This window comes from Pezoporus flaviventris, unplaced genomic scaffold (genome assembly GCF_033815535.1).
Source record: "Pezoporus flaviventris isolate CSIRO_AGI_PZ_B2104156 unplaced genomic scaffold, CSIRO_AGI_Pfla_v1 ptg000013l, whole genome shotgun sequence".
Taxonomy (NCBI): domain Eukaryota; kingdom Metazoa; phylum Chordata; class Aves; order Psittaciformes; family Psittacidae; genus Pezoporus; species Pezoporus flaviventris.
This window is the reverse complement of record NW_026892561.1, coordinates 27,112,249-27,139,071: the sequence shown is the minus strand read 5'-3', so window position 1 is coordinate 27,139,071 and position 26,823 is coordinate 27,112,249. Positions and strand designations below refer to the sequence as shown.

Here is a 26,823-nt window from a genome sequence, read left to right as displayed (position 1 = left end):
AATTTAAATCTCAGCCGTTATTGTAAATACTTGAAATACAGCAAGCTAGTAATTCTCAAATAATGTGTTCTTTATAATGCTTATTGTGTTGGTGATTGTCATTGTGGTTGTTCTCATTGTCTTATGCTCTGTGTATCGCATGTATAAATTATCGGTGCTTTTTAACTCTTGAAAGTACTTAGTTTGTCATTTTAGCCGACTCTGATTAAACCATGGTGCTGACAGTACGCAGGAGTCCGAAATTATGCTTCCCGTCTTTTTGTCTTAGGTCCCCGTGCAAACGCTGAGGGGCCGGCAGCCCGCGTTCACCGTGCCCGTGAGGCGGGGCCGACACCAGTTACGCCTTCCTGCGCCTCCCGCCGGGCAGCCAGACAGCTGTGCGCGGAGCTGCTGCGAGCCCCGGCGGGTGGCTTGTCCAGCTACTCTCCGAGGACCAGCGGCCAGTTCCCGGTCCTCCATTTCGCCTGTCCCTGCTCCTCCGCTGCCCTCGCTGAAGATGGCGGACACCCGCCCCCTGAGCCGTCAGTAAAAATGGCGGCTCCCCTCCCCTGCCAGGCGGAGCCGGGAGCGCTTGAGGCGGAAGCGGAAGTGATGTGCGCCCCCGTCCCGGCGGCGGCGGGGAGCAGTAGGAGGCGGTGGCTGTGGGGAGGGCCCCGCGAGTGGCGCGGCGGTTGCCGAGTAACGGTAGGAGCTAGCTGAAGCTCTGTAAGTGACCCGAGCCGGCCTCTCAGCGGCGGGTGTCACCCCTTGTCGTGGCGGGGGCAAGGTCTGCCTGGGTGGCCTCGGGGCTCTGCGGGCCCGACCTCGCTGGGCTTACAGGACAGCGCTGACCTCGTGCGGTGGCGAACCCCCGCAAGCGGTGGGGAAAGCGTGAGCCGCGTTTTAAGAGACGAAAACCTCGTATTTCGGGGACAGGCCTCACCAAATCGTTGAGCTTCGTGAGCCGCTGTCGGCGCGTGTAGTGAGAAAGAGAGTTTGTTAGGGTAATAAAACCAACGTGGTCTAAATTTAGTGGCGTTCCTTGTGGTTTAGGGGTTTGGGTTTCTTGTTTCGTGGAATTCTTTTTGTTGTTGATTTGTTTGTTTGCTGGTGGTTTTGTGTTTTGTGGTTTTTTTTTTTGGGGGGGGGGCTTTTTTATTTGAATGACTGGGTAAGAAGCTGTGACTTCTCACGTAGATGGGTGTACTGAGCATTTTGGTCACTTTCATGTAACTTTCATGTAACTTTCCTTGCAGTTGCACGATGGCAGAAGCTACCGTCTCTCCCCTGAAGCACTTTGTGCTTGCTAAAAAGACTATCACTGCCATTTTCGACCAATTGCTGGACTATGTCACAGAGGGAGCAACTTTTGTGGAAGGTTAGCTTTCATCTTAAACACAAGGGTCTTGTCTGTTGCTTTGAATGTATTTTACGGTAGAACAATGTACGTCAGGATATAGGCTGTTTGTGTAAACGTACACCTTCAGAAGCAGTCACGTTTTTCATTTAACATTGCTGATTTTTTTTTTTCCATCTCGGGCCACCAGGAATTCCTAGGGTGATTATGTATATGAGAAGCTGATTGCATTGCTTGGGCTAGTAGTTAGCCTTCTTTCCATGAGGAAAACTTAACAACTCCAGTCTTTATATTCCTTTTGCGTTTTATCTTTAGTACAAGAAAGGACAAACAGGTTCTCCCATTATTCAGCTAGAAAGTAGATCAACATGATGTAATGCAGAGAACCACCGGTTGATGTTTTACCAACATGTAGGTGTATGTGTCATCACATGGAGCTGGTTCATCACCTCAATGATCTCTGCAGGGAGAAGATAGTCCAGCCTAGCTGCTCTATCCTTGAGAGGTCCTGGCTTTCCTTTCTGAAGGAAGCAGGTGTTGCAGAGAGTGGAGCACATCAGCACAGCAGGCTGTGTTCACAGGGTTATTAAATCCAGCAGTTAGATTGGTGATTAATCTTGAATGATGGCACAAGTGCTTTTGGTGGAGCTATCAGATGACGAAGACTAATATCAGTGTCCATAATGGGGTTTTGTCTTGTTTTCTTAACCATTGCATCATTAAAATTTGCACAGATCTTTATTGGCATGTGAAGTAGTGATAATCTATGTCTGTATATGATTACTTTTATGTTATTCTTTTTCTGTGTGTAGCCACATACAAGAACCCAGAGCTTGAGCATGTAGCAACAGAAGACGAACTAGCAAAAATACAGGCATATAAAAACAAGTTAGCAGTCATCGGTGAGGTGCTTTCACGGAGACACATGAAAGTGGCTTTTTTTGGCAGGTAATGAATGGAATTACCAGAACGTAAATTGTTTTTTTTTTGTTGCTGTTTTTTTCTCTCATGTAGCGCCTAATGTCTATCTTTATAACTTAAATGCCCTGGAGTCAGTGCTTCATTGTTTTCCTCATTGTTGCTTGAAATGTAATACATAAAACCAAGTTCACTCTTACCTAATTGATACTGAACATTTTTTTGATGCCATCTTGCATTGTGACTGTAGATTAATTATTTATCATTACATGCATTTCATTGATAAACTTTGTAAAATAATCATCCTGTATAGATCAGTTGCTTGGCTTGGGAAGATCAGAGTTTGTCACCATCTTCTCCAGAATGGCTTTTTTTTTGCTTTTTTTTATTTTTTTTTTAATACAGTGGTTTTGTTTCATATCTTTGGTTTACTGAACTGTTACTGTGATGTACCAACTGTCTTGGTTGTGCTTGATCGCAAGTACTGAAAAACTAAACTTTGGGCTCCTTATGTTTCTGTATATAAGCAGCTGAAGAAAAATGCAGGTGATTGCCTCATTGGTTCTGCTTTCCTGAATCAGTAATTAGGAAAAGTTCTAGTTCGCAGGTGTTGGTGGTATTACCACAAATCAAGTGTCAAACCTTTTGCATATTTAGGTAGCATATTTAGTTATGGGTGATTTAATTTCACTTTTGTTTTAGGTGTGTGTATATATATATATAAAAAATACATGTATCTATATAAATTATTTTCAGTATTAGGAAACTTTTCATTTTGGTCAGCTTGGGATCATCTCAGCTTTTTTTTTATATTTTTTATTTTTTAATTTGCAGCAGGAAGAAAGGGAGCTAAAAAGAAAGGTATTTGTTGCACTTGAAATGTATTACTACGTAAGAAGCATTCTGAAGAAATGCTGTGATGTCAGGTGTATAAACCCAGAGCACTTAGGTTTTATGTGTCTCTGCTTGTCTGCATTTTGTTTTGCATTTGAGTCTCATTTTAGTGGAAAAGTTGTAAATTTTCAGTAAGAAATTGTGATAGGGCCTTAACATTTCCAATAAATTTCTGCATTCCAAACATTGTGCCATTCTGTTCCTATAGAATTTGGAAGGTGTTGGAAGATGATGAAAATCTGCCTTCCCAAATGTAATGTCAGATACAAAATAGAGAAGTCGTTGTAAAAGACTAGTGCTTTCAAATGCTTTTATGTGCCTGGTTAGTCTGAGGTCTGTTAGTCCACTTTGCTTCAGGAAGATTGATTTTTCTGTGCTTAAATTTAAGCATGTGTTTACATATTTTTTTTTTCTAGGAATGCAAATCTTCAAGTTTTAGTTGTAAAAATTCTCTAAGAGTATTGGAAAAAAATGCATGGGACAGTGGTCTTAGCTTCATTTTGCTAAAAATAGTTCAGCTATTTAAAGAAAACCAATAAAAGGATCTAAGATAAGGAAATTAGTTATATCTTAGCTTTGATATTTCCCAAAGTTAAAAGTAGAATACGTTTGCAGGCTGTGATGTGTGGTAAAAGTTGGTTTTTCCAAGGGCAAAGATTCAGAATGGGAAAAAGCAAATTCCCCTCTTCCTCTGACATTTTGAATACATTTGTAAACTGTTGTACAGTGAGCACTGAACTTTTTTCTAGAAATAGCTCAAAAATAGCTCAGAAAGTCTCTGTAACTTCATACTGTTATGTAATAGTTAAACTTTAGATATTTATGGGTGAGGGTTACTGTTAAGTAGGACATTGCTGAGATTTCCCAAGTTCTTGCAGAATCTTGAGTTGCTGACCAGTTAATTTTAATCAACAGGGTTTTGGTTAACTTAACTATTTCAGCCTTCTAAAAGAAGGGCAAGACTAAGTTCTGTAATTAAACTGCACAAGCATTAGAAGTATTATGCACAAGGAAAAAAACTGAGGATGTTTTGCACATTGTTTCATGTCTTGCCTTAGAAATCTTCATTCAGTTCAGATTAACATGCATTAAATTGTTCTGGATTGTCATTGCTGGCTGTGGTGAGAATTTCCACAGCAGTGCTTTGAAACTTACCTGAAGGCAGTAGTGCGCTGACTCTCCTTTTGTACCTCATCTTATGCCTAGAAGACTCTACCAGAAGTAGCAGCTCCTTTCTGACTGGTAAAGATGAGGCCTTTCTCCAAAGGCACCTTAAGTTGCTGAGGTGGTAATTTCGTGAACATTTTAAGGAGTTGCTGTTGATTGCCACCATAGAGGGTAGTCCTTGGTCATGCGGCGTTCTCATGGCCTCCTCCCTCCAGCGTCCCTGGAATTCCATTAGCCTTGCTGTGAGCAAGAATGTGGAGTTGTCTGGTCAAAACATAATTCTGCCCAAAATGTTGCATGTATTTTTTATTGGTCCTTTTCTCAGGAATGCCCAGGCTGGCACAGAGAAGAGGGGGACTGCCCCTTGTATGATTTAGTAATTGTTTTAAATTGATGTGAGGTATTTTTTTCTGCTAGATGCTTTTTCTGGTGTAGCAGATTTGAGCCAGGATCTTTTTCAAATTCCTTACACAGATTGAGGTATACCAGGTAAAGCACGTTTGGCAGTCCAGGTTGGGCTAGTTAAGCTAGTGTGTGTTCATGCAAATGAAAATTGGTTTTCTTGGTTGCATAGGCAATGTTGATAGCAAGGAAGACTTTTTAAATTGCTATCCAGGTAAACTTTTCATGCACTCCCTATTTTCTGGCAAGCTGTGCTGTACTGGCTTTAAGCTTTGTCACCCAAAACAGCTTGCAGTATGTGGGTCTGATGTAATTAATTGGGTGTATTCTGTTCAGGACAAAGGTATGTTTAATGCTACTGTACTGTGCTCAAAGTGCTTTGATTTTTCTATCCCTCTAGAACGAGCAGTGGGAAAAGTTCAGTTATTAATGCAATGCTGTGGGATAAGGTACTTCCTAGTGGGATTGGCCATACAACTAACTGCTTCCTCAGTGTGGAAGGGACAGATGGAGATAAGGCTTATCTTATGACAGAAGGGTCAGATGAAAAGAAGAGCGTCAAGGTACGTTTTTTGAATGATTAATGCTGATTTTCACAGTAATTTTTTTTTCGGTCATTAACAATTTCAAGTCAAACTACAGTGGTTTACTTTGCAATTTATCTTGGATATTTCAGAGAAACAACTAATGCATGTCTCGTAGCACAGCTTATGTTGAGTGATTTATAGATCTGAAAGTAAGTTCTCTTACTTGTTAAGGATTTGGAATGTGCTTCTCATTTGGCCTTATGGTGCTTAACTTATCCAGCTTCTTGCATTGATGTGTTAAACTTCGAAGAGAAATTCACGATGGTGCTCAGTATCACACACTCTAGCCCTGTAGAGAATACTACTCCTCCAAAGAAACTTCTGAGTTTCAAGGCACAACTTGTTCTTTAGATGCTAGTGAGTCTAAGAGCTTCTAAAAAAGTAACGTCACAAATATTCACCAGAATGATGTATGAATTCTCCTATTCTGTTCAAGATAGATCCTGACCAGGTTTGCTTGAGAGCTAAATTAGACTGATTTACAGAATTGTTCATGTTCATGTTTGCCTTCTCTTTTTGTTCTTTATAGACAGTCAATCAGCTTGCTCATGCACTTCACATGGATAAAGATTTGAAAGCTGGCTGTCTTGTCCATGTCTTCTGGCCCAAGTCAAAGTGTGCTCTGCTGAGAGATGATTTGGTTTTAGTGGACAGGTATTTTTCTGTTTTAGTAAATGTTTTCTTAAATTAGTTATTGTATTATTTAGAAGAGAGATTGATTTACTAATAGTTTGTGTTTTGGTTGTTAGGTTGCAAAGTTATTGAAAGGCAGACTTTATTAGAGAGGGAGAGATTACAGAGTTTGTTCTTTTGTTTATACTGCTGCCTGTGATCACCCTGCTGATTTTGGCCTTGTAACAGTTGGAACAGGCAGGTGTCTTATGATTTAGTTTAACAAGGGACTACCTTTTGTCTAAGGATACTTCTACCTTTAAAACAAACAGTATGGGAGCGCAAGTAGGGTTGATGCAACAGCAACCTCTTGTCTGTCTGCTGTCTTTGAACACTTCACACTGATCATGTGAAGCGTAGGCAATCTGGACTTAATTTTTAAGAGCTTCTGATAAGACTTGCATTACCTACATACCAAAGTAATGGGTGACCTCAAAATGCAATTGTGACTACATGGGCTGTGTGCGCCTGTGTGTTGGGCTACCATTTCTCAGAACTTGTGTATTTGTAGAATTCTGAAAGCTGTTGCTTTGTCTGTGTCAAATGCCGATATTCCTGGCCACTGAGGTATGACCTGATTTGTGAATCAATATAGATTGAATTTGAGAGTAATTCACTTGAGTATGAGTGAATTTATAACTATGATTATTTTCATATCCAGCATAACAATACCCAGCTTGTATTCTGATAAATTGTAGTGAGTTTTTTGTTGCATCTCTGGTCTTGCACCTTTGAAATCACTAGGCATTTGTTGTTTTCTTGGGTGCAAACTCAGGTCCTGTGTTAGTCATGGAGAAAGCCAGCCTGACTGGCACAGGGAGCTGGTGGTTTTGAGGCGCTGCTGGCTTCTAAGCTTATGCACATATGCTGTCTCCCTGGGGACATGTACATAGCACAGGTATGCTGGAAACCCAGAAGGGATCCTTGCATAGATACGATACAAGGCATGATTTGATCTGCAAAGTCTCGGATGCTAAAGGTGAAATGTGAAAGGAAGAGAAGACAGTCTGGATTCTGAGAACAGGTTCTTGGAAGGAGGGCATCATCTTTTTACTGTTAAATAGAGAAAATTTAAACCAGCAATAGTTGAGGAGTTGCAAACATGACTTAATCTCATATTCCACTTACATTTTAAAAAAACTGACAGCACTATGGTTTTAACTTAATTTTAGTTTCTTGTTAAATCTGTACACAGCTTTGTAGCATTTCACTTTAAAGTAAGCCTTTATTAATGGAGAAAACATCATATGAACAGCTGTCCTTTTTGATTGAAATCTAAAACTTGGGATATGGGGGACTGTTTTATGAGACTGCCTGGATTTCTGATGGACTGCCTGTCACTTTTCTTGGCAGTTGTGGTCTGCCTACTTATTCAATAGAAACTGCATTTTCGAATAAGTAGATGGTCCAATGAGCAAGTGACTGATAACTCTTAAAAATGATAATTGGCTTTTGCTGTGTTTGCCTTAAGCTTGAGGTAGGCATAATCCTGAAGGTAAAAGCTTTGTATGTTCTTACAAGGCCATGAGGCAATCCCACTCTTATTTTTTTCAGTTGATAAAAATCAAATGCTCCTTTTCTGGGTAAATATAAGTTTGTGGCTTTTTATTCTCAACAGCCCTGGCACAGATGTCACTACAGAACTGGACAGCTGGATTGATAAATTCTGCTTAGATGCTGATGTGTTTGTCTTGGTTGCCAATTCTGAATCAACTCTCATGAACACGGTATGTTACGCAATGATTTTACGTTAGTTCTTCATTTAAGTATTCAGCAGTTTCACAGCTGAAATGATTTCTCTTAGGCCTTTACTGAAGCTCCTGTGAATTATTGCACTGAGATGTTGAGAATAGCTCTTGAGGGTGGGAAGCAAGAAACGATGTATATCTCTCGCAAGGGAAAGGAGAACCAAGCCTCTTACGAGTTTTGCTTACTCTGACTTAAGCATCATATTTGTCCTTCCTATCTCAGTTTCTTTTTTGATAAATGGGTGATGCAGTGCTTGTCTGGCCTTACAGTTTGTTGATTCTTGTCAGCTCAAGGCACTTGTATTATCAAAGAAATAAATTTCAGAGTATTTCATGTCCAGAAGTTCAGGAAAATACACAAAGTAGGTGAAGGAAGTTAGAATTGTTCCTCATGTGTTCTTGGCTCAGAAGAGAGTGAATTCCCTTGATGCACCTTCTGCTGAGGACAAGTGTTACCCGTTCCCCTCACTGGATGGTACTTCTGAAGAAAATGCTAGCAATAAGCATTCATGTTGCATGGTTCTGTGCAACTTGGAGAGCTGAAGACCTGTTAACACCTTTATTCTATAAAGAGCCTTGTTTCAAGAGAGAAGACTCCTGTATACCTTGCAGCCTATATATTGTATGACTTGCAGAAGGAGAGAGTGCAAGGTGACCAAAGGAGCTGTTATGATACTCAAAATACGAAACCAGAGATTTGGTTTAATTTTGTAGTGATCTTCAGATTTCGCTAAACTAAGTATTGTGAATGCTGACAATGTCAATATCAGGTTTCCAAATTATTGGAACTGTGACTGCCAAAATGTAGTAGAATGCTGCTGAGAAATCTCTTGAAGACTTTTATTGAGCCTACTGTAGACAAATCTCTTGATTGATCTGAGCATAGTTCTGACATGCAGTGTCTGAACTTTCTAATTATTGAGGTATTTTTTTAATACAAAAGAAAACTGAATGTACAAAGACAGTATATCATTGCATTCTAGCAAATGAGAATAGTTTGGTAGATACAAGAAAAACGAGTTTTAAAACATTACAGTCCATCTTCTGAGCCTGATCGTCAAAGATTCTGGTACCAAAGAGATGTGATTTAGAAGGGGGGTGGGGGAGAAAATTCTGACAACATCCAGGGTAAAGAGAGAGGATTTGACACAGCTCTTCCTTTGTCTTCTCCATTATCTCACATGAGGCACACTTTGAAGTTTAGTATGAGCAGGGTCTAGAGGTTGCTTGTACTGTGTGCCTACCATAGTTGGCTTGGGGTTTTTTAATTAAAAAAGGGAAGAAGAAAAAAAGATTGGGTTTCAGTGAACATCTCATTACTATATAAACACAGAAACAGTAGGGACCTGTGTGCCAGATTTCAGTTTGGTGTAATGAAGTAGCAGAAAAAAAGCCAGATTTAATAGGGCTTCTCATTTACTCAGGAAAAATAACCATTAAAACCAATCTGACCAATCTAATAAATGTATGGCCTATTTGTCTTTCCAACATATCTGCTGGAAGATTCTGTTGATTTTGTATTTGTCTCATCCAAAATGCTCAGTGACAGAAGTGCTCCTCTGCTTTTTAATGAGATTTTTGGCCAGCCTTTATTCCTTGTCAGGTATGGCTGGAAGCTGCTAAATAGAAAAAGGTTAGTCTTGCAATTTGTTTCAAGCATTAAAGTCTTGCTGAGGGTTTTTGGTTGCTGTGCTTATAAATCCTCACTTAATACTGAGCACCTTGTAATTACTGGAATCTGGAAACACCAGTGTCCAGGGTGCATATTAGAGGGAAAGGAGGTGCATCTTAGTTGTGATTGAGGCTTTGGCTCAGTAGACAGTTCTCTTACTCTTCCTTTTAAATTTTTCAGTCTGGTAGATACAAAAGTTGCTTTTAACAATTATGTAACTGCTTTAAAGCATTTCTATTTTGCTTTGCATTGTGGCAAATAGTAATTTCTTCATCTACACAAGCTTGTCTTTCAGGTAAAGCATATGATAACTATGTTCTCATCCTCCTTAGGCATTATTTTTACCTCTTACTATAACAGGTCTGAGAATACTTGGCAGCTTCTTCACGGCAGCTGCTACAAAAGCACAGCTTTTTTTCAGAAACACAGTTTTTTCTAATATTGCCTCATAAATTCTCTTCAGACAAAGTTCTTATTTGTGCAGCAGTCACCTTGTTTTCATATGCTTACTCCCTGGATGACAGAAGCTAATGCATCTCCAGCGTTGTGTCCAGAATGTGCAGTGATGTCCTGCTGCAGATTCAAAAAGCTTATGGCAGCCCAGGGATCTCTTCTGTTTCAGCTGTGCTGCGCAGAGATTCATTCCATCATGACTTACCCATTATGACTATGAAAACAGCAATGATGGGTGTTAGGTACGGGCAAAGGACCTAAATATGTTTTTCAGGCACATGCCTTCTGATTTTTAAAATGAAAACATTCGGCAGTGACTTTTCTTCCTGTGGCTTAAGCCATACATTTACATATAGGCAATGTAACTTGTCTGTAGTTCAAGCTGACATCACCTAGTTGAAGGATACAATTAGAGGGTGTTTTTCAGGATATAGAATCCAGGTCTGACAGAGTGAACAGAAGTACTTTTGTACTTTTCAGATAAGGAAGACTTCACAGTTTTAGCCAGGCGTCTTATTTTAAAAAGGAAATGAGCTGCATCTTGTGTGTTCCTTTTCCCTTTCTCTCTTCCCCAGCAATATTTTGAGTGTCACAAGTTTCCTACAGGACTAGAAGTGTCAAAGGAGATGAAGTTCTGTGAGGGGGGAAAAAAAAAGCAAACCAGTGAATAGCATGATAGATTTATAGCAAAATAGACTTTATTTCCAGTGTTTTCTAAACTGTCTTTTTTCTTAATTTGTATTTGTACCTATTTTTAGAGAAGCTTCTTTGACTTTTAGCGCTGGTGTTGGTCTTAGGACATCTAATGATTATCATGAGCCCTTTTTTTTGTATTAGATGTATGTGGGGCTTAATACTAATTAATTATTTTTAATAACCTTTTAAAAATTGCAATAACTTCAGAATCTCTTACAGAAGATTACGTGACTCTTATTTGGATGTCTGGGGAGTTTTCTGTTTGTGCTTTAATTCTTAGGAAAAGCATTTTTTCCATAAAGTGAATGAACGACTTTCCAAGCCAAACATCTTCATCTTGAATAACAGATGGGATGCCTCTGCATCAGAACCGGAATACATGGAAGATGTGAGTGACTTGATGGCTCTTATTTGGGTTGATTTAAAAAAAAAACAACATATATATATATAAAGAAAAGGCCCCCACATGCATAAAGACATGTTAAATTGCCTACATAATACAGTTATTAATATGAAAACACCAGCTTTGTTTTATTAATAAAAGGATAAGTTATTTAGTCAGAAAATGGAAATAATTTATTCCTTGTTCAGAGCAAAATGCAACCTGCAATTCAAACATTCAAACTCCAATATATGCAGGCAGGTAATACAGTGGGAAGCTTGTTTGGAACCTTTTCCTCCACAGTTAAGCTTGTTTTAAGTTTTCTTTGTATTATTAATTTCTGTAATGGTAATGCAGGCTGAGGGTTCAGATTATACATGTATACATGAAGAGATTAGCTGGCAAAGTACAGTGTTAGATGGTAACAGTTTGGTGTGCTCTTGAGATCTTTCCAGCAGCAGCTAGCTTGCAGAGGTGGTTATTTCTCTGTATATGGGGAATGAAGTGGTTAAGCCAGTAACTGACTGATATTTCTGACTTACTTTCTTCTACCACTGTCAGAAACATATTGTTGCTTCCGGGTCTGTTTAAATGGTTAAAAACTGCGTCAGTAGGATTAGAAGGCATCTGCTATCTAAGGGGTTGTTCAGTATCTGTTTCTGACTCTGATGTTCTAATTTGATGATGACTCAGTTTTTGCCGTGTTCTCACGAGCTTTTTACCTTTCCCATAGGTGCGCAGGCAGCACATGGAGCGCTGTCTGACTTTCCTAGTTGATGAGCTCAAAGTTATTGATCCTGTAGAAGCGAGGAATCGCATCTTTTTTGTTTCTGCAAAAGAAGTTCTGAGTGCCAGGAGACAGAAGGCCCAAGGAATGCCAGAGGGTGGTGTGTGGGAACTCTTCCTTTCCTCAAATACAGGAAAATATCATAAAACCTGATAAATAAAAATATTTAAGGTACAGTCACTGCTGTGAGGTATTGCTCTTTCCTTATGGTCTGTTATATTTTACAGGTGCAGCACTTGCCGAAGGGTTTCAAACAAGATTCCAGGAGTTTCAACATTTTGAGCAGATATTTGAGGTATTTATGATGGGCTTTTCAGACTGCCTGTTTTTTAATGCAAAGGTAACTTCTGCTTCGCTTCATTTTACTGAACATTACCCATGTTAGCAAGTGGAGGAGCATAAGGTATTCAAACCATCTGACAGCTTTGGCTTATCTGTGGGTTCTGTACATCTCCTCACCTTGAGTAGCAGGTAACTGTTGGAAAGAAGTATTGTTCTCTGAGGAAAGGGACCAAAACTCTTAGCTCATGTTTTGAGATCTCTGTAGTAGTATAGTCTATATAAAAAGAGCTGATGCTCTTAGAAAGGTGTGTATCACTTATAACCATGAGCTGGTGAGATGTTTTCTCTACAATAAGCCTTGTTTTGTTCTGAAGTTGTAGCCTTGCAATCAATCACTGTAATTCAGGATACCACTAGTAAGAAATTCTCTTTCACTGATGTAAATCTAAATATTTCCTTGCATTTTTAAAGCCAGAGTTCTGAAGTGATCACCATTATCTACTGCTTAGCTCTGATGCTCTGAACATTAATAGTGGTTTTGCATCCTTCTTGTTGTAACTTCAACATCAGTTTAGCTGTATCCATAGATGGAGTTTACAGTTCCTTCAGAAGTTGGACTGGCTAGACAGTGAGTGATTTCTTTCTGATAGAATCCATTTGCCTTGCTGACTTCATAACTCTAAAGCCATTCTTCCATATCTTAAGGAGGTATCTTGGGTATGCCTTCATGGTTTTGTGTGGTGTGGATCAGCATATCTCATGCACCATGAGCCTGAACTCAGTGACTGTCGTTTGCATACACTACATGCTCAGGATGGCTCTTGTGTGCCAGAACTGGTAACTCCTTCTTTGGTTTATTTTGAAAAATTAAACTGCCTTTGAAAAATATTTCTTCTCGCATCACAACAAACCCATTTGACTTTAGCAAAACCAAGTTATCTACAATGTGTGTAGATGAAAAAGGTGTTAAAATAATAGCTTTATTTAGTCCTGCATAAGCAAGAAAATGTCAGACTGAAGTTTTAATTTATTTCTTATCCACACTCTACTATAGGTGACTGAATTGTTGAAATGATTGATTCATAATACTGACAGGACCTGAGCCCATGAGGCCTGAAATCTGTTGCTTGTGCCACAAGTTGTAGCCAAACATGCATTTTTGCTTGTAACTTTTGTCCTTGAATTACAGTAAGAAATTTTCAACCAGTAGGAAGGAAGTGGAAATTCAGCTACCAAGTCAGTTACTGTTCTTTAGCATATTTTGCCAGGTGCTGTACCCAAAGCTTTTTTGACAAAATCTCTTATAATTACAGTTGAGCACTCAACAGTTAGGATATTTTAAGATTAAGATGGATGGCTGACTTAATAAATGATGTGATGCTGTGAGTGCTCAGCACATGTGTAAATCAGATGTCAAGAGTCTCAAGTTGGCTACCAAAATGAGAAGCATCCTCCATGAGATCACAACCTCATGACAAGTTTATTTGGCAGAGTCTGGGACAAAAAAACATTCTGTGATAGCATGGTAAGGCCTTAACTTTTTTCTTCTTTCACATTACATATTTCATTTGCTGCACACCTTCCAACTCCAGCAGTGAGAGTTGGTTCTGTAATGCTTTTCCCTGCTCAGCCATGTTTCATCGTGAAATCATGATGAAGGGTTTTGAATACAAGTATGATCACATCACTTAAAGAGAATGACAATGTGCTAAATTAAGATTGCCAAATCAACTTAAACATTGAATGTCTGGTGTCACAGCTTCTTTCAGGTTCATGTTTTGTGGGCAATTTCCAAAGTTATAATGACATTTTATTTGCTTTTAAAGTGAGGCTGATACTTAAATGGTTCACCAGGTCTGAAATCTTCAGACCTAGTACTCAGAGTACTGTCATTTGAGCTGATAAAGCAGCTATCATCAGCATACTATTGTCATTAGTTGTGTTTAGCAGCACGAGGCTATACAACCTCATTTACTAATGAATATCGTATATCAGGTAGAATTTTCTGTGTTCAGTCTGGAAACAAAATCCTGCTTGATACTGTGCTTTATGCACTGCTGCCTTAATTCAGATGCTGTATAGCTGTGAGTACAGCCTAAGCACTTCTGGCTCAAGGACTTTGCATTTGCTCTGTTTCCTGACAGAGGAGCTGCAGGTCCCACAACCCTTGGATTACACTCCAGTCTGTGAAAAAGAAGGGAAGAGAGCACAGATGCTTTTATCTGTCTTCAAAAAACACTTCCCAGCCACAGTCTGTGTGTCTTGCCTTTAGCTCCTAGTCTCTGTTCAGGTTCTGACTTTTCAAACATCGTTTGTGCTCTTTTTGCATCCACATGTTCCATGTTGTCGCTAGCTATATCTGCTGGTTTTGCTCCTCCTAGATTCTTACCCTGCTTGTATCTTCATTAAAATTGGATGGCTTCTTCCTCTTTTCCACGTGGGCTGAGAAGAGGAACTGTTACTTCTCCAGTACTTCTACATTACTGATTTTAGTATCAGTTCCCTGATGGGAAAGCTCGTTCATTCAGGATTGATAGGAGCTCATGTAGCTAGAATCTTAAAATCTAGAAACAACGCATCAGTGTTAGTTCTGAAAAATTTGGACCATTCTGAAAGGTTTGTAACTACAGTTACGTAGACTTCTCTGTGAGAAAGAGATATAAGCATGTTTTTTTGCAAAGCACAGGGTGGTTAAAGTTATGAAAAGAAAAACTGGTCCAGGCATTACTAGAAACGCAAGCCGTGGTGAAATTACGATTTTGCAAATATATGTAGTAGCTTTAAAAAGCAATGTTACTGTGTCTGTCAGCTGTGTTACAACAAAGGAAGAAAGTCTTAAAGCAAAGGGTTGAATTCAGTTCTGAATTTTTATATTGTGAAATAACAGTAGTCAGTGTATCTTTCTTCTGAAATTTTACAGTGAGGTACAAAGAAATGTCTTACCGAAACAGCAAAGAAGTGCCTGCGTAGTGTACTGTGTGCAGTAATCCTTAGTGGATATTCTATGTAAAACCAAACCTCACTATGCCTCAGGTTGTGTTTCCCAAGTTTGTTCAAAAAGCTAGTACAGAAATGGTGTGGGGAGGAATGGAGGAGGGAGGCAGGGTAGAATAATAATTCTGGCTGTAAATTGGAGTGAATTAGTACACTACTGCAGAGTCCTTCTCTAACACTGCACAGGAGTGTAAATAAGCAGTATGTTTAAAGACTGTCTTGATACACTGCAAGTGGGCTGGAAGGCAGCTGGTTTTGGTTATGCTGTTAAAACATACCTTTTCTCTTTGTTTTGGTAAATAGTTACTTGACACCAAAATTGCTGCTGTCCCATTCTTATCTTTCCCAGTCATTTAACTAACCTTTGTGTTTTTCCTAGTGCTCTAACTTGGATTTTCTCATTGTGTTGTGAGTGACTGTCAACCTTTTATCTACTGCATAGTAATGTTGGGAAGATTCTTTCCTCCATGACACATAGTCTAGCTCTTACAATGTGCTGATATTTATGAAACTCTGGCCTTTCATTGCTGATTTCTAGATCTGCTTCATCGAGGAACAGAGATTATAATTTATACTTTTTTATTATTATTTTGTTTTGATCTATTATTTTTAGATAGCTGAAATTTGTTATTACAAACTATACTAAGGTCATAGGCAAGTCTTTTAAAAGCAACCTAAACGTATTTGGGCTAGGAAAGGTGCATACATAGACTGAGAACAATTTAAAAACCCCAAAAGATCTGGTATAAGAAAACTTAACTGCTTGCTTTCTTCTCCTCAATCACAGAAGACGAGGCTACCTTTTGGTGACATAGTGCAGGTCTTAATTTATGGCTTACTACAACTGATTTGCTTTTGCCCAAATTGATCAGTTTTATGTCTTTTCAGTTAGTGTCCTATAGGTAAATTACTAAATAATATTCAAGATGGAAAATTGATTACAAATTGTATCTTTAGAGCAATGTCTACTAATTTTAATCCTTCTTATTGCTAATTGTATGTTCCTGGATGGTCAGTGTTGACATGAGCATGTAAAGTTTTGTCAACAGAACTGCTTCTTGAAACTAAGAGCATGTATTGCAACGAAGAAAACTCAAGGGAGGCAGTTTTACCCGCATTCATATTAGATGTTTATAATTCCCAAGAGCTAGTTTGGAAAATTCTCTGAAGAGCTAGATTTATCTTACTTGTTCATCTGAGTTTTCTTTTTTCTTTACATTATTAATTTATTTTGAAAGACTAAAAACCTATGCACATTACTGTGAGTGAACACAAAGGTACAGATTTGCTGCTATAGACCCATTTGAGATTTCAGTTCTGTTGTCTTTTAATTTCTGTATACTTTTTCCCTTTTATTTCCCATTGATTTAAGTTCATAGTAAAATTAGCAGCGCGTGCTTTCTGACAGTGAAATTCCTGAATGTCTTGGCATGGAATTGCAGTAATGTGTTGTGGCTTGGGCCCCTCGCAGGAGTGTATCTCGCAGTCAGCCGTGAAAACCAAGTTTGAACAGCACACTATCAGAGCTAAACAGATAATAGATACTGTGAAAAACATTATGGACGCCATAAACGTAGCAGCAGCAGAGAAAAGGTAGGTTGAATGGAGCGCTGGTTGGCTTTGGTTTATCCAGATCCTCTGAGGAACCTTTTCTATGCTGGTGATTTTCTTGGGCCATTATGGACTTTAAAACTCACTTTTCTCACTTGGTAAGAAACAGAGAATTTCTCTGGTGTGTCAGTCTTACTGCTGTTCACTTGCACCACACAGTCTTGTGCTTGGTCTGTGACGCTTATATAGGGATTTTGGTATACTTTGTTATTCTTCATTACTGACTTACAGTTACAGAGGCAGTCTGTAGGTTTTCAGATACTTTTTAAAAATATTTGAAATATTAAGGCTTTTTTAGCTGTGTCTAGCATTTCCAAAGTGATGCTTTTGCCTGCTTTAATGAAGTTTTTTTGTTAGCAGTAACACTGAGAAAATAAATGGGAGGATGTAGACACTTAATTTGCAAGTGGTTAGAGTACTGCCAACTGCTGAGAAGGGCCCAGGCTAACACAGGCTTGGCCTCTGGCCCTTTCCAGATTGTATCGTTAACTATATTTATTCTCTCTTTGCTCATGTAATCCTTTTAGTGCTAATGATAGCAGCTCATCTATTCTGTTCTTTGAGGTTTGCATATGTATGGGTTTTTTCCTTACTTTTGTGGCTGCCTCTTGTCTCTGTTGTACACAGTGAACTTGCTGTCATGTTTAATCCTCTCCATCTCCTTTCTGTGTCTGTTAATAGTGTGTCTTTATGTTTCAGCAGACTCCACTGTGCCTGTCAAACACACTCATCTTCCTGAATATGTCAGCTTTTGCAAACCGTGTTTATGTATTGACTTGTCTCACGTTGTCAGATCCTATGAAAACATACTGTGCAATGATTGAAAATATTACTCCGCTTCTTTCTGTCAACTGACCGGCTAAAACCTGTGTAGTGACCCTTCTTAATCTGAGTCATTGTTTGATGTTTCTGCTGGCCCTTCAGGACATAACTGTTTTAGATTGTAAGCAATTTTTACATAAATGGTAGGTCAAGGACTTCTGAAGAGAGCTGTTTGTGACAAGGTTGGTTTCTGCCACCTCCCCTTTGCTTGGCAGGGTCATCAGACCCATGTCACTATTAGGGAATAGCTGAGTGGTGCTGGTGAGCAGCAGTAGGACAGTTTGATTAGATTTATCCTTTTATTTTTAAATCAGGATAGGTGATGTATTAAAGACTTCTAATCCCTCACAGCTGTTTGATTTGTAACTATGTACAGTGGTAACAATACCAAATGCAAATGCTGTTTTTGTAAATACAACAAAACCCAGTAATTTGGCTTATGTACAGTCAGTGCAGCCTTTAACTGCACCTGTAAATTTAATACCTGTATTGCAGTCATTCTGAAGTAGTGTCTCTGCTTTGTTCAGCCTGTGTCACTTTGAATTCTTTTTGGCTGCTCAGTAAACTCAGTAAAACCATCGGCTAGGTGGTCCGTGCCTGATGATGGGGCATGTTTCATTGCTGGGAGAGTATCTGCTGGTGATGGTGATTTCCTTCTTGCTATGTTAAGAGTCCAGTCAATGGAAGAGCGAGAAGATCAGAAGGATAGACTGGACTTTGTTCGAAACCAGCTGAACATTTTGACAGAAGATACTAAGGAAAAAATCAAACGCGTTACTGAGGAAGTAGAAAATAAAGTAAGTAACAACAGTGTGAGCAATCTCTCAAGATTCAAGTGTTGCCCCTTCTGGAAGGCAGCTTCTTTAGGTGCCCACCCATCTCATGAAGTACATTTGAAATGTCTAGTATGTTCCTTTGCCAATATTAAGAAAAAAAGAATAAAACTCCCTTAAAATGGCAATCCTTCTTGACTGTCAGGTAATGACATCATTCCTTGTAACAGTTAATGCAGTTGTTTGGTTTCACTCTGGCTGGAAAAGGTAGGAGAAATATTTCATGTATTTACTGCATTTTTCCAGGTCTCTTCTGCCATGACTGATGAGATTTGCAGACTTTCGGTTTTAGTTGATGAATTTTATTCAGATTTTCACCCTTCTCCTCAAGTACTGAAGCTGTATAAGGCAGTAAGTCTTTTTCCATGTTTGAAGCCAGGCTCCTTGTCTTGACTTGAATTTCTACTGCTGTTTTTATAATTTGTGTAGCATTTTATGTGACACTTTAAGCACGGCAGTTTTTTACTTTCTGCCATATGCATAACTCTACCTAAAACTAGAAAAGGTTGGAAATATTTTCTGCTTTGTTTTATGACAGAAGTTAGGTTTTTTTTCAACTGCCATTTTTACCAGAGTGGTTACTGAAACTGACACCCTGATCCATAGTCTTCACTTCTAGTAAATAAAGACCTTACATAAACAATTTTCACTGCACCTAAAAGGAAACTGATGTAAAAATGAAACGAGCTTGCAAATACCCAACAATTTGGGGGGGGAGTGTTAAATTTTTAAGAAAAAAAAAAAAAATTAAACCTTTGTAGATTCCTCAGCCTCAGTGTTTTAAAGGAGCAGACATACACCTCTGCTGCTAATGAATGACTGCTATAACTCCCACCTGCTTCAGCCTTGTTGATCGGCTCTATGCTGTGTTTTCAGGCCAGTCTCCTGTGTCCTCTGTGGTGTGCTCTCTGCAAAATGCCCAGAGCAGACCCCCATGGGAGTCGAAGGGATCAGTTTATCTTTGTGCAGAGCAATGAAATTGGCTCTCATCAAACAGTGACAGTAGAGGCTTTGCAGGGCAGTATAGCAATGGTATGCTTTTTAGTGTCATGGTTTATTCAAAATACAGCCTTTTCCACATGCCTTTAATGATTACAGCCCTAGAGAAATCTTTCCTGTGTCACTTCAGTTAAGTTTTCATTCACAGTGGGTGGTTTAAGAGCATGGTATTTCCATGGTAACATGCTGTTCTTCCCACTGTAAATAACAACAGTGTTTAACATATCTCTGCTCTGTATAATATAATTGATGAGTTAAATATAAATTGATGAGCATATATTCTTTATAAAACTTCAGGAACTGAACAAACATATAGAAGATGGTTTGGGAAGGAACCTGGCTGATCGTTGTTCCAATGAAGTCAATGAGTCAATGCATCAGTCGCAGCAGGAGATGATTGGTAAGATGAGGGAGGGGGAATGTTAAGACTTTTTGTTTATAGAATCATAGAATAGTTTGGACTGGAAGGGACCTTCAAAGGTCATCTAGTCCATGCTGCCCTGCACTGAGCAGGGACATCTTCAGCTAGATCAGGTTGCCCATAACCCCATCCATCCTGGCCTTCATTGTCTCCAGGCATCCACCACCTCTGTGGGCAACCTGTGCCAGTATTTTACCACCCTCGCTGTAAAAAATTTCTTCCTTGCATCCAGCCTGAATCTACCCTCTTTTAGTTTAAAACCATCACCCCTCGTCCCATCGCAATAGGCCCTGATAAAAAGTCTCCATCTTTTGCCCTTTTAAGAACTGAAACGCCACAATAAGGTCTCTCTAGAGTTTTGTCTTCTCTGGGCTGAGGAGGGGAAAAAAATTGTCCTCATTGTTTAGAGGAAGACAATTTAAGTAAACTTGCTTTTAAAATAATTTTCTTTCTGATAATGGTTTACCATTATAAGATGATAAAGGAAAAGCCATCCTAGACCAAGACTAGTGTCTGTCCAGCTTAGTATCCTGTTTCTGCAATGAACCAGTAGCAGATGCTTGGGGAGATGAACCAGGGTAAATACAGCAATCCATCCTCAGTTCAGGGACATCTGAGCCAAGATACTGCATCTGGATTAATGGCTTAAGGGAGTAGTAATGGACCTTTCCTCTTGGAAGTTGTCTAATCCTTTTATAAACGCATTTAAGCTTTGGCTTCCACAACAGATATATAAAATATACTAGTTAGATAATGTTTCTGCAGTATAATCCTCTCCCTGGGTCTCTCCAGATTCTGTGTGCAAAACCGGATAGTTTCATAAGGTATTTGTACACTCCCTTTTATTATTATTATTTTTTAAATAAGTAGTAACTTTATTGCATATCCATCTGTTGTGATCTGTTTCTGGTAATAAAAGCTTGAGCAAGATTCTTACACAATAATGTAGCCTTTTCTGTATGGCACTGCTGGATAAGCCAACTTTTTCTTAGTCTGTCCTTATCTTTTGGCTATTGCTAGAGGTCTTTCAGTTACTTTGACCAATTTTTCCAGAAGTGCTTTCTCTCAGTTGATTTTGTGTGACTGTTTTATTTTATCAGAGTAATAAATTGCCTATTCTGTTAGGATCAGTACTGCTAAAATGCCCAATCAGTTTGCGTTCTGGTAGTTGACAAAGCCGGTCAGCAATGCAAGGATGTTACTTGTGAATATGCTATGAAGCTTTCCATACTAACTCACCTTTACTGTTTGGTTTTATTTCTAGAAAATCTGAAACCGTTGTTGCCTTCTGGTGCTCAGAGCCAGCTCCACTTGCTAGTTCCTTGCAGGAGGTTTGACCTTAGCTATGATCTAAACTGTCATAGTCTGTGTGCAGATTTTCAAGAGGATATCATGTTCCACTTTTCCTTGGGATGGACTTCACTTGTAAACCGTTTCGTGGGTGCTAAACAGGCTCAGAAAGTACTGTTGGGACTAGCAGATCCAAACTTAAAAGTGAGTGCTTCAGAGGTTAGGCTGACATTAAGCGCTTTGTTTTACCTTGATGAGAATATATTGGGTTTTGCTCTATTTGCCTGTATTATTTACATGCTCTCTGCTACTTTCCCCTAGTCCCTTTGTGTGAAACACTTATGGTGAGGATTATTTTTATTGGATTATATTCAGGGTTAGAATGGAACAAAAAAACCTTCCCTAAACTTTCTGCAGCCATTACCTGAGTTTTGTTTTTCTTTGGATTAAGCCCTTTTGGGTAACCTTTTTATTTGTAACTTCTGGATCCTTATGGCAGGGACAGTCCTATGCAGAACCCTTATTCTGTCCCAGTCCCCACTGGGCAAGGAACTGTCAAAACATCCACCGCTTATCAGGAGCGTTGTTCATGTTTCTGTGCTGAAGAGTTTCCTTTCAGTAAATCAATCCCTGAATATATGAAAATAAAACCAATCTGCTGTGTAGTTCCTTAATGCTTTTTACTCAGGCTGCCATATTCCACTCTTCTAGATCCCTCGTCCTTTAGCTACCACCCCGTCTACTGCCAGCCTTCCTGCCATGACTCCAGAGAATGTGTCGCAGGATGATTTTATGGTTCCTTTGGTAATGAGTTTAGCTTCACTGACATCACGGACCTCTATGAGCATCATCGTTGTTGGCGGAGTGGCAAGTAGTATTAGCAACATTCACTGTACTAGAAGTGATGGCAATGATTAAGCTGATCTTTCCTTTTATGGGTGCAACATGAAACATGTAATGGACTTAACAATGGGCTGGATGAGTGCGTGTAGTGTGCTAATACCTGCAATGAGGTTGTAGTGAGAAAATTGGTCTAATTATTCTGAAGATAGTTGGACATATTCTCTATGTCATATGTTTGGGCTCAGCTTCTGAATTGAAGGATGATTTGCTGGTACCTCATTCAGTTTGGATTTAGGGGAAGCTTTGCTTTCTCCTTCATGGAAAAGCAGCAAAGCTTCTGTAACCTGCATGTTCTCCATGCCACTGGGGTACCAGCTGTTCTGAATACAGCTGCAATAATAATAAGGAAATAATTCTTTTTAACTAATGTGGTGAAAGGGCTATGAAGAGGATTTAAAAAATGGTGGGAATTTGGTTTTATTCTGCATGGCAATTTACTTAAGCTAATGAAGATTCCTCTTTTTCAGATTTGGAGAACAGTAGGCTGGAAACTCATCTCTCTTTCCTTAAGTATGTATGGGTTGTTATATCTTTATGAGAGACTCACTTGGACCACTAAAGCAAAAGAGAGAGCCTTTAAACAGCAGTTTGTAAACTATGCTACTGAAAAGCTGCAGATGATCGTCAGTCTCACAAGTGCGAACTGCAGCCATCAGGTGCAACAGTAAGTACCATGCTGGTGTTTAATCCCTGTCAATGCTGTACTGTCCTGGAGCAGAGACTGGCTGTATCTGATGTGGGAAGGCAGCTTTAGTGTCCCTTGGCATTTATCATAAGGGATTTTTAAGAGTTTGAAATTACCAGCTGGAAAGGTCAATAGTCTTTGTGTATGTACATGCAGTCTTACGTTGCAGACTCTCTCTGCAGTACCTTATTGTGAACATCTGAGTTGGCTCAGATCTAGTGGGGAGGCTGAACTGGTCTGCTTATGGATGAGCATTGAGTCACTTCAGTGGTGAGCATTTGTTCTGCTTCAGGGCTTGATACGGGTGAGATCTACACAGCCAGTTGTGGCCATTCAGCACTGTGCAAGAAGAACTCAGCAGCCTTTCTGAACAGTTCCGTTGGTTTTGTGTGTATCGTTCCCAAATAGTTTTTCACCTGTCTCTGCAAAGTAACATCTGAGTGACTGTGTCCTCAGCCTCTCCTGCTGAAACTGCTTGTTTTGATTAAATTAATATTTCAGAAAATTAGGCCTGCTAAATGAGACCTCTAACCCCCAGGGTGCAGAACACCTCTCCTGTGTAGCCCAGGCAATACTTTACTAATACAGAGCTCAGCTTCTGCAGAGGAAGGAGAATCATCCCCATGTCCAGCAACCGTGTGTCTGTGTGAGGACATGGAAGAGCTGGACTCAAACCAGTGCTCCAGTGAGGTGAAGTAGAGAGGACATGCCTCCTCTCCTATGGAAGGGCCTGCTTGCTGGCTCAGCATGGTAACTGGTTTTCCCTTTGTGTAAGGAGGAGTCTTGGAACTCAGGTTGGGAGCACATGGCTGAGGAGGCAGCTAGGACTTTACCCTGCAAAGTGCCCATACTCCCTGTGTTCAGGGCACTTGCTGTGGCACAGGGCACTTCAGAAGGGGCACTCAGCTGCTCCAGCATGTGCCGCTGCCAGAGTCCCCATCTCAGGCTTGTACCTGTTAATGCTCACTGGAAAGTGGCCAGACATGATGTGAGCATAGGCATTTTGCATGTTTAAGGTTTCTTTTTGAATTTAAAAAATACACAATTTTCCTGTTTTCTGCTATTCTGTAGTCTCTTTAACAGCAGGAGACTTGGATCGCTCTGTCCTACTGCACACTGCAATGCCATCAGATTTAAAAAACTTCATTTAATTTCTTAAGATTTTTATTTCGTACCACAGACTTGTATAAATCATGATTATAGCCTTGCTTTTCCTTTAGGGAAATGGCCACTACCTTTGCTCGGCTCTGTCAGCAGGTGGATATTACCCAGAAAAACCTGGAAGAAGAAATTGCTAGGCTTTCCAAAGAAATAGATCAGCTGGAGAACATACAAAGCAGCTCCAAGCAGCTGAGGTAAGTCTGGTTGTGACTGGCCATGAGCAGATTCCCAACCCTGCTGATGTAAGTGGGATTAGCGCTTGTTTAGTTCAGGTTGAAATGAGGTAGGTGCAGGTGCAGCAGGGTACACAGCAATGCCTGTTTCCTTTAGTTGTAACTGAACAGCTCTGGTTAGGTTAAATCAATGTAGGCTTCTACCTAGGCGAAGGAACAAAGCTCCCAGAATGTTCTTCCTTAGCTTGTTTTTATCTTTGTCTGTATTTTATGGGAGAGATGAGTTTCTCTTATTAACCTTCTTGAGCAATCTGGTCTAGTGGGAGGTGCCCCTGCCCATGGCAGGGGGTTGGAACTCGATGATTTTTCTATGATCATTCTATGATTCTGTAGGTAAGTTAGTTCTGCCCAAAGAACCTTCCTCACAGGAGAACACGAGAGAGCCGCATTGTACGCCATTCAGTACAATACTGTTTTCCAGTACCAGTAGTAGGTATTTAGACAGAAGAAAAACTTCCAGTAATTGGTAGTTTAGGTTCTTAGAGGCAGCTTCAGCCCTTGTTCCCATGTGCTTTTCTCCCTGCCGCAAGCCTGCCCTGGCCGGGGGCTGTCTCTTGGTCTCAGGCATTCCAGACCACCATTGGATGAAGCCCAGCTCTGTGGTGCACCCCTGTGGCATGGTGGGCCGCATGAATTGCCTTCGTGAGGAGTCCTCTGCCTCCTTCCAGTTGCAAACCTCTCCCAAGGTGAAGGTGGAAAAGAAAGGCCAGAACTGGGGAAGTCCCACGTGGGCCTGGCCCAGCCTTTGGGGAGGAGGACATGTGGAGCAGGCTGCTGGCAGCTCTCTGCTGCCAGGCCAGGCCCCATGCTCATGAGGTCCCAGGCTCTGACCAGGCAGCATATTTAGGTTTTCTCAGCGCCGTGGGTTTCAGGAATAGAGGAGCAGAAATTAAGCACTGATGCTGGTTACTGCATTGAAGTAAAGCCACCGCTTTTGTTTGTTTTGCAGGAATAAAGCCATTCACCTTGAGAATGAACTAGATGGCTTCACTAGGCACTTTCTTCAGAAGAGCAAATAAAACATTGTTGCCAACTTTCCCAGTGATCCTTTGTAGGACAAGGTAGAATTTTTACAAATGACGCTTCTCCTGTGTGGAGTCACATGAAATGATTTTTATTTTAGATGTTCCTTTCATTACATTTGTTAATCGTTCTAAAAGGTAAATCAAAATGAAGAGCAGTGGTTCTTGAGTGTCATGTTTTGCAGATTTGCGGTTAAAAAATACCTTAAACACTAAATTTCTTGGGGCACTTGACAATAAAAACACAAATCCTCACTGGTTTCCATTAGTACTTAACAGTGGCAAGTCTCGCTTCCTGGCATCCAGGAGTTTATGCCGGGAGAGAGAGCTTATTACGGTTACCACTGTCTCCTAGTTTGAGTTGTTTAGGAATTACCTGGGGATGGAGGATGCTGCTTTTTCATGAGTGTGTTTAAGGATGGAAGATACAAACTCTAGCATGGAGAAGGACTTCTGACTTGTTTTGAAAGGAACTGAAATTGTGTTGGGCAGCAGTTCTCTTCTGTAAATGGAAGTGAAAACTGATAGTAAAGCACAGAGCCTTCACTAATGAAATGCAGTAGGCTCTAGTTTCCCTTCTGGATAACACATTTATACAAGATGGCATTGCTTAAGTAAAAATAAACCTATTTCAACAAGCCTGTCTTGCAGCTGGTGAAGCAGTGAAATGGTCATTTGCATGTGAGAGCATCCCTTGGGGGGAGCTGCAGGTACCTGTTGATGCCACCCAGCTCGTGTCCAGGCAAAGAGAACTTGCTGAGCAGGTGTTCCATGTTGGGGGAGGAAGCTGGGGGTGTGGGCCTCGACCTTGAGCTCCTGCTGCTGGATTAACGGCACAGGAAGCGGCTGGGTTTGAGAGTTTGTACTTACGCACCATCCTGCAGTTCCTTGGTTGGGCTGTAGCCCAGCTCTTTCCTGGGTTAGCCACAAGGCAGGTGTGCTGCAGTATCCACCTTTACTCATGCCCAGCAATACGAAGCCTCTTTAAAAAAAAAAAGGCACATTTTTGCTGTTGCATCTGCACTCATTGAATGTTTTCTAACTAGACTTTTTAAAATAACTTATTTTAAGAGAGAAAGCCTTTTCAGAATATTTATATATTTTTATGCAACTGTTAATGTGACTAAATGAAAATCAACTTTAAACTAGAGATGTAGGGATTTGCTGTTTTCCAGTAAATAAGGGCTATCTTAAGGAAACGTTTAAAAGCTAATGGTAGGGACAGGTTGTTGTTGGCAAGCAAAGCATGCCCCTTTCACCACGCTCTGTCTTGCTGTTTGTGTCTGACTGTGCTAGCACAAGCGCTGCTCTCCTGGAACTGTCAGTAGCAGCAAGTGTGAGGAGCCTCCAGGCTTTCAACGGAAACTGAACTACAGCACTGAATGACAGCCCAGCCTTGTTGTGTGTAAGGTTACAGATGTGTGTTAATGCTCTTTTCCTGGAGCATTTAATGGATGTTGTATGAAGATAAAACTTGACATGCATGTGTTCTATAGAGTTATTTATTAAAAACAGTACTACCCCTTTGCTGTAGTCAGTTATTTGGCAGCTGTATCCAAGGTGAAAACCCACACTGTAGCGCTCTGGCAGCTCTGTACATACCCAGTACAGGGCAAAACTGCTGAGGTTGAGTTCAAAAAGCTGTTTCCTGCAGCCAGCTGGGCATTCCACACAGCCTACTGTCCACTTCAGTGTGCTGGAGAAAAGCAGTACTGATACAGACCTAACAACGGAGTGCTGTGACAGTGTCTGCCCCTGATGGGAGTGTGGTGGAGTGAGCAGGGATTCTGACACCGAGGATGAATGAGTGTTCTAAAACCTGGGTTTATTTCCAGTCTGGGATCTGTGGGTAA

General features: G+C 40.2%; 1 protein-coding gene across 2 annotated transcripts; it reads left to right on the top strand.

Annotated features, from left to right (window-relative positions):
• The first annotated feature begins 568 nt into the window (after positions 1-568).
• Positions 569-26,497, top strand: MFN1 (mitofusin 1). 2 transcript variants are annotated; one of them, XR_009743167.1, is made up of 18 exons: positions 569-705; positions 1,236-1,357; positions 2,149-2,284; positions 5,118-5,280; positions 5,834-5,958; positions 7,595-7,703; positions 10,826-10,933; positions 11,661-11,814; positions 11,942-12,009; positions 16,462-16,583; positions 18,094-18,220; positions 18,503-18,607; positions 19,553-19,655; positions 20,941-21,170; positions 21,678-21,833; positions 22,337-22,533; positions 23,093-23,244; positions 23,775-23,910. XR_009743167.1 is itself a non-coding variant. In XM_061452459.1 (18 exons), the coding sequence occupies exons 2-18, from the start codon at positions 1,243-1,245 to the stop codon at positions 24,965-24,967; spliced, it is 2,223 nt and encodes a 740-aa protein (XP_061308443.1). In that variant the 5' UTR covers positions 570-705; positions 1,236-1,242; the 3' UTR covers positions 24,968-26,497. The 2 variants fall into 2 exon arrangements, 1 of the variants encoding a protein (XP_061308443.1); XM_061452459.1 differs by lacking the exon at positions 23,093-23,244 and adding an exon at positions 24,898-26,497 and having other exon boundaries at positions 570-705; positions 23,775-23,909.
• The last annotated feature ends 326 nt before the right edge of the window (positions 26,498-26,823 follow it).

Coding starts and splice junctions, on each gene's coding strand:
- MFN1 (XM_061452459.1), top strand. CDS start 1,243: ATGGCAGAAGCTACCGTCTCTCCCCTGAAGCACTTTGTGCTTGCTAAA. Junction 7,704..10,825: donor AATCAACTCTCATGAACACG/GTATGTTACGCA, acceptor TTTAATTCTTAG/GAAAAGCATTTTTTCCATAA. Junction 12,010..16,461: donor ATTTTGAGCAGATATTTGAG/GTATTTATGATG, acceptor GGCCCCTCGCAG/GAGTGTATCTCGCAGTCAGC.